General features: G+C 39.4%; 1 protein-coding gene across 3 annotated transcripts in view; it reads left to right on the top strand.

Annotated features, from left to right (window-relative positions):
• The first annotated feature begins 157 nt into the window (after window positions 1-157).
• The window catches only part of RIBC2 (RIB43A domain with coiled-coils 2), a 40483-nt gene continuing 33129 nt past the window's right edge, over window positions 158-7511 (top strand). For all 3 annotated transcript variants that reach the window (XM_017730559.1, XM_017730560.1, XM_017730558.1), the window contains exons 1-3: window positions 158-3436; window positions 4835-5179; window positions 5743-5861. In XM_017730559.1, the coding sequence (XP_017586048.1) occupies window positions 4843-5179; window positions 5743-5861 (456 nt within the window). In that variant the 5' untranslated portion in view covers window positions 158-3436; window positions 4835-4842. The remainder of the gene's footprint in view (window positions 3437-4834; window positions 5180-5742; window positions 5862-7511) is intronic.

Below are 7511 nucleotides of genomic sequence, written 5' to 3'. Positions count from 1 at the left end.
CCCCCCCGCCGGTCCCACGAGTTCTGAGGAGAGAGGCTTAACGCAGAGGCGACCCCCAGGGCAGGACAGGGAGGGAAGGGGCGACTGAGCCGGTCTGGGCGGGCCAGCAGCGGTACCCCAGTGACCCTGCTCAGGCGCGTGTGTGAGGGGGAGGGAGGGCCCAGATGCAACATTTAGAGTCGCATTTAAAGTCACTGGTGACAGAAATCACAGAATACTTAGGGTTGGAAGGGACCTCTGAAGATCATCCACTCCAAACACCTCGGCAAGGTACGGTCACCCAGAGCAGGTGACACAGGAACATGTCCAGGCGGATTTGGAATATCTTAAAGGGGGAAGACTTCGTGACCCCCCTGGGCAGCTGTTCAGTGCTCTGCCACCCTCAATGGAAAGAAGTTCTTCCTCCTGTTGAGGCAAAACTTCGTGGGTATTGCTTCTTGTATGTACTTGTGCCCCTCTTCTCTGGGTTCAAGGGCAAGGTGTCATTGCCCCCGAACAGCACAGAGAGATCAAGCCTTGTGTTGCATTTCTGTGTAGGAGTTAATGTGGTTTGCTTTACTTTGAGGAAAGCCAAATGCTTCCAGAGTCAGCTCATGCAATGTGGCTGAAACAAATAATTGTTTTTTACCTCTCTGCTCTGATACTGCCCTTGTCTGCTTGGATCTCACTAGAATTGATGCTGTGAGAGATTTACTGCTGTAAGGGTCCTGCAATTAGTCAGTATTTTGCATCAGACAAAATAGGACAGATCCATCCTTGTTTATGTATAGGTAATTATTTGTTGTGTCTGTTTTTTCTTGGCATGGATGTGTAAATGTGAACACCCTTTAGGCTGGTGGATTTTCTGCAGAGTTCACTATGTAGTTTGCATCCTGAACATGAGGGAATGATGTGCTCTATACCTATTTGACTTCGGATGGAATAGTGTATTGAATCTCCCTGTGATATGTTCAAAGGCCTACATTAAGATTCTGTGAGCGTGCATGGAGGGAAGAGTGCTGTGAGGTGATTTCATTGAACTGGTAGAATTGCAACAGATGTCAATTGGATCCTCTTTTATGAGGTACAGAAACATAACTCAGTGGAAAAATATCTTCACCTTATCTCTGACAGGGCCTTGAATTTATTCTTGTCACTCTTATGCAAGAGTCATTGTAGCTGCAGAGCAATTAGCAGTTCCCACTTAAGGAACATGACAGATGTGTCCACCTGGTATGGCATCCCAACATACGCAGTAACCAACAATATACTTAAGTGGAAGGAGCTAATATTTTTTAGCAGTTGTGGGATGGGTTAAGATACTTGAAATTTCTTCATCAGAAACACATATTTTCTCTGGCTTTTCTAGAGCCTTAAAAATTAAGTGCAAACCATAAATTCTCAGTTAATGAAATAGCTGGCAACTAATATATCCTGGTGTGTTTTATTGAGCCGTACAGGAGTACACCATCCGAAGGTTTTACCCAAATACTTTTGTAGAACTGACTTATTTTGTAGAACTGACTCAGGCAGGTTTTGATAGATGTTTACATAAGACAAACATCTAAAATGAAGGAGAGATCATCTGGGGAATTTTGATTAACAGTATATTTACCGTCATTCAATGTACCTGAACAATGATGCTGACATAAGGGACTGTTATTACACTTTGAAGTTAGGCCAGGTCTGAACCATTAAGAGCCATGAAATCCATACAGAGATATTCTATATCAGTATTTTTGTGTGGTTTTTAGATTCTTTGCTTCTGTTCTTTGACCAGTTTATCTGAGTGGCAGTCTCTAAGAAAACTAAAAAATCAAGACAATATTTGACTTAGAAACCAGAAATCCTAAAGCAGGGCTTGAATAAAAACGTGGAGGTAATATACTGGAAAGCAGAATGGGAACGCAGATTTTATATTCTTTTTCCTTGATTATTACTAGTTTTATTATTACTTTGACTTCGGTATCTGTTTGGTCGTCTGAGTAATGGAAACGTAAGATACTGCCCTCTTCACTTACAGGTTGAAGAACTTATCCTCAGTAAATCACTGATTTTTCTGAAGAGTTCAGATGAGTAATCCAAATGAACAATTACTTCTAATTTACATGTGAACTTTATACAAAAATAGACCTTGTTTAAAAATTAGCTGCTTCAAACTGTTTGTAGATTTCTTATTTAAACACTTAAAAGTGAAACCTGTAGTTTTATATGACTGGGAATGTCTGTTTTAGGGATGTTTTTGTGTCGAGTGAAAACGTTTGGAAGAGGAGAGAACCAATAGTGTAACACAAGCCGATACACTGACCTACCTCTATTATTGCCAGAATACTAAGAACTTGTATTGAGTTTCTCTTAACAGTATTTCCTGTAGTTATACTGACAGCTTGGCTTCGCCAGTGAGACCTCTGAAAGAGTTGATATTTAGTGTCCACAACACCATTGTTTTTGGAGGATAGAATTCTTGATGGTTTCACCCTTGCTTACAAACTTATCTCTTTGCCTGATTGCTATTGTCAGTTGTCCTTGACAGTACTAACCATGTGTATTTTCAGCCATGATTTGTTTCTGTCTTCATCTGAATAGTTTTTAGACAAAGACTATCAAAATTGTTTACCAGGTTCTTGAAGATTTATCATTGTATTTTTCACAAATTTTTTAAAGACATTAAGTGACTTGACAATAAAAAAAAAAGAAGTAAAATCCATGTTTCTGCCTATTAATTTGCCACCATCTGCCAATAAATGTGAGGCCACATTCTTTTGCCTAAAATTGAGGTGTCTGCTCCCATTTGATGATGTGGCCTATTTTATCCTTTCCTCAGGTCCCACTCCCCATGGATGTGGATGTTCTGTACCATATCTGTCAGCTCATCACAGATCATGTGCCCTGTAGTGCATTTTGGCAACCATGTGAATCTCTCTGATAAGACTGGAAACATTTCCATTCCATTCTTCTAGTGAACCTTCTGTATTTTTTTCAAATGTGAATTATTACAACTTTCTGTCATCTTGACTGTTAAAATACTTACCTGCTTTATAAATGAAAGCAGAACAATAAAATTGCCAGCTGTAATGAGGAAAACATACTCTGTGTAATGCAGCTGAAAATATTTACAGCTCTATGTATCGTGTAAATGTGGTGTTTTCATATGATCAGGTGCAAGAGCATACCTATCATTATTAAAGCAAAGCAAACAAGAATAGTTCTGTTTCTGGATTTTGTTTAACCTACATTAGTAATGTGTATATAGTCTGTTGTGAGTGGGCTTATATATCTATCTTGTACAACTGTGAGTCAATGTAGCTTGACAATCCCTGTTTTAATTGTTCAAACAGTATCTCCTAAAGAGCTGCTTTTTTTTCATTTCAATAGATTGATAAAGATGCATTGGATGCGCAGGTCAAGGAGAGGAAACTTCAAGAAGCAGCTGAAAAAGCACAACATGAAAAATTCGGTATATTCATAGATACTGTGATATTTCTGTGAATAGTTAAATGTTTTAATCTGTTTCCTGCTTTCTTTTATCCTTTTGTGTATTCTGTAAATTCAGTCATCCAATTTATGTCCTATTTATGTTCATACACCTACATTGGCACAGTATGTATTTTCCTTGCTATCTTAAGGTTTATATTGACATGATTGAACTGGGATACATTGCCTAATAGACCAGAATGTTCAGTGTTTTCTTTTAAAAGCTGTTGACAAATAGCATCATTTAAAAACCTGAATATGCAGGAGGATTTAAAAATTACTTACCACTGTCCTTTTCAGTATAGTAGTGGCTAATCTGTTTTGGTTGCTTTCTTGTAGAGTGAGCTCATGTTCTGTCTGGCCATTCTTTCAGAGAATATATAGATTCTGTGGAATCCTCTCTAGATTATTGCTGGAAGCATGAGTCACGTACAGTAAGGCGATAAGAGGAGCCATTGCTGAGTCAGAACACGCAGCCACACAAATATTTCACACTGTGCCCTGACCTCAGACCCTTTGTGGTGTTCTGTTCTTGGCATGCTTTCCCGTGCTATCATGTGAAAAGGTCCCATAGCTTGAGCTCTCTGTGTGCCTGAAGAGGAGCTAAAATGGAGCTGCCAACTTCCATGCTGTGCTTCTACTACAGCTGCTTGTGATCTTCCTGGCTGGAAAATACACCTGTCAGGGTCTGACTCTTGGGAAACTACCAGCAGCAATGTGGAGCCTGGAAAAAGAGGAGATTATCTTTTCTAGCAAATTATATTTAAATAGCTAAAAGGCTGGTTTGGTGGGAGTTTTGTTTGTTTTTCTTAAAAATGCTGTGAGTGATTTAGTTTCAATTAAATGGGCAGGAGCTATTAAGCTGTTCAAAACTTAATGCCAGCCAATGATTTTAGTGCTATGGTTAGAAAAATCACTGGAACTGTGGAAGAGCTACCTATATTCCTTTCAGTTGGAGCCCAATTTTGGTTTGCTTCCTGACAAGCAATAATGTATTTCAGCTGTAGCTGTAAACTAAGAGTAAATGGGAAAAACTGGTTTACAGTACATTTCTTGTGTTCCTGCAGGTTTTCACCAAATGAAACCTCATAGTTCTAGTACTTACTATTATATTTTTTTTTCACATGCATATATTTCATTGTAGCATTAATAAAATAATTTATACCTAAAAAGCTGAAAATATTTCATAAGTAAATATTACTAACATTGGAGTGTTTGCTGGCCTGGTACTTACAGATCAAATACTCTCCTAAGGTGTAACAGTTTGAAGACTTATATTCTGTTTATACATCTTGAAAATTTTATTTTCATCTTATGTGTGCACTCCAATGATTTGTGCACCTCTAAGAGTTGAGGTTTCATTGTGTTCATTTTTGTCTAGCTCATAACATGAAGAAAAATGACAAGCTTATGTGTCTGCTAGAAGAACGACAGAAAAATGAAATCAAAGACATGAATAGGGCTCTCACTGAATTTCACAAGAATTTTCAGAAGCTGGAAACAAGACGTGAATTTGACCTGAATGATCCACAAGCCCTAAAGAAAGACAGACCTGCTCGAGTTTCAGACAGTGATCCACGGTGTACTATATCTGGCATGCAGAAGTTTATGGGTGAAGACTTAAACTATGATCAGAGGATGAAGTTTCAAAAGGAGCAGTTAAGAGAGTGGTCTCTTCAGCAACAGAAAGACTTGAAAAATGCATTAGCTGACCAAAAAGTGGCAGGTAACAAAAAAGATTATGTAGTTTTAATCTTATTTTCCTGAAGTTGTGATGCGTCTGATGAGAATATGGTATACCCTATTGTATATTTAACTTCTAAAAATACTAGAGCAGTTTTTACTTTATAAGCTCTAATGTATCCACTATGTCTTTTAGGAAATCTCTATTTAATAACATGTGATGATTGTAATATCACCCAGTTTTCATTTCTGGTTTATGCCTCCAGTTGGTATGCTTACTTCATCAGAGCAAACTGTCCAATTTGTACTGTTCTAGAGCAGAAAAAATAATACTGATTTTTCTTTCCCAGCTTGTCATGAAACATTCTTTTCTGCAGTACTTAACTTCTTTCATTTTAACACCAAATGTTTAGACAAGATAGGTTACATATTAAACTGATTCATGGGTCACCTGAAATGCCAAGATGGAAAGCTTTGATGGTAGGATTTGGAAATAGTTATTCAGCCTACTGTATCTGTAGCTCCCCCCTGCTTCTTCCCCTTGTTAACTCATATTGCACATCATGTCCATGAATATTGACTAAATTTCATTTGAATCGAATTTAGATGATCTTTATGACAAGTTTAGGATTGAACTTGACCAAAAGATTATGGAGGAACAAAGAAAAGAAGAGGAAAACAGGCGTGTTGTTTGTACAGCTACTAAAGATTTCAATAGAATCCAGGTAAATTAATATTAAGTTGGTTGGTTTGTTTTTCAGAAAACATGGAGACAGAGAAGGAAAATAAGATGCACAAAATCAGAATGAGTAGTAATGTTTTCACAGGGGTTTCTTAGCAGCTGACTTCCAAGGTTGTTTCAGCTTGGAACAAGATAGATTTTATTCACTTTGCCAAGTGAACAAAGGATTCAAGGATCTAGATGTCCTCTGTCTAGTTATCCTCTGCCAAAATTGTGCCTCCTGGTTCTCAGCTTGCTGACTGGTGAGCAGAAACAGCTGCTCCGTCACTCAGGGGCTTTGGTCTGGTAAACTGGGGTACAGCAAAAGCCTCCCATGCTGCTTTCTGGTTTATGTTATTGTGTCTGTCTGCTTTTCTTTGCACGTGTGTGGAAACACTGTTAACATTAGCTTTTTGTTCTTACTGTTTACATTAATTCTCCACAACCACTGGTTTTGCCACTTTGGCTACTTCATGAGTATTTGTGTAAAATGTCTCCTGGTTATTTACTGACCTTGCTTTGGAACCTGTCTTAGTACCATTATCTGTCATGCTCTAATTCTTCATCTTACTGCAGATGGTTTTTTTCTCTTCAGCTTCTACATACAGCTCAAAGGGCTACATGGATGCTAATAGCTTTGTTAAACTATGTTTGTTGTGACTTAGCTTTAAGTGTATTTAGTCACATCAAAATAAACCACATTAGAATTACCTACATTAAGTATGGTACTTTTTGGTTTAGCTGTATAAGCATGCAAGTCCTTAAATGTTGCTTGAGCCTTTCAAGGGGCATTTGTCATATAATTTTATTTATAGACAGCTCAAGTTAATTGAAAATCAAAATCTTAAAAGTACAGGAGCAGGCTGTTCCCATGTGCTGAAAGTGGTGAAGACCAGCCTGACTGAACAGATGGCTTTGGCTGAAGCTCAGGGAGAAAAAGAGAGTTTATCACCTTTGGAAGAAGGGACAGGCAGCTCAGGAGGACTGCAAGAATGTTGTGAAGTCATGCAGGGAGAAAATTAGAAGGGCCAAAGTCCAGCTGGAACTTAATCTGGCTACTGCTGTCAAAGACAATGAAAAATGTTTCTACAAATACATCAGCAGCAAAAGGACAAGGAGAATCTCTTATCCTTTGTTTGGGGGGAAACATAGTGACAGAGCATAAGGAAAAGACTGAGGTACTTCATATCTTCTGTGCTTCAGTCTTCAGCCCCCTGAGCTGGAAGGCAGGGACAGGGATCAGAATGAAGCTCCCATAATCCAGGAGGGAATGGTCAGTGAACTTCTATGCAACTTAGACCCACAAAAGTCCATGGGGCCAGATGGGATCCACCCAAGGGTACTGAGGGAGCTGGCGGCAGTGCTCATGGAGCCGCTTTCCATCATTTCCCAGCAGTACTGGCTCACTGGGGAGGTCCCAGGTGAAGGGAAGTTGGCCAGTGGGACACTCCTCTGTAAGAAGGGCTGGAAGGAGGATCCAGGGAACTACAGGCCTGTCAGCCTGACCCTGTGCTGGGAAAGGTCATGGAGTAGATCCTCTTGAGTGCCATCATGCAACACGTGCAGGACAACCAGGGCATCAGCCCAGCCAGCCAGGGTTTATGACAGGCAGGTCCTGCTTGACCCACCCGATCTCCTAGCAAAGAGGGACCCC

Source organism: Corvus brachyrhynchos, unplaced genomic scaffold, assembly GCF_000691975.1.
Source record: "Corvus brachyrhynchos isolate BGI_N302 unplaced genomic scaffold, ASM69197v1 scaffold523, whole genome shotgun sequence".
In the NCBI taxonomy this organism is placed as follows: Eukaryota; Metazoa; Chordata; class Aves; order Passeriformes; family Corvidae; genus Corvus; species Corvus brachyrhynchos.
This window is presented reverse-complemented; position numbering and strand designations above follow the sequence as displayed.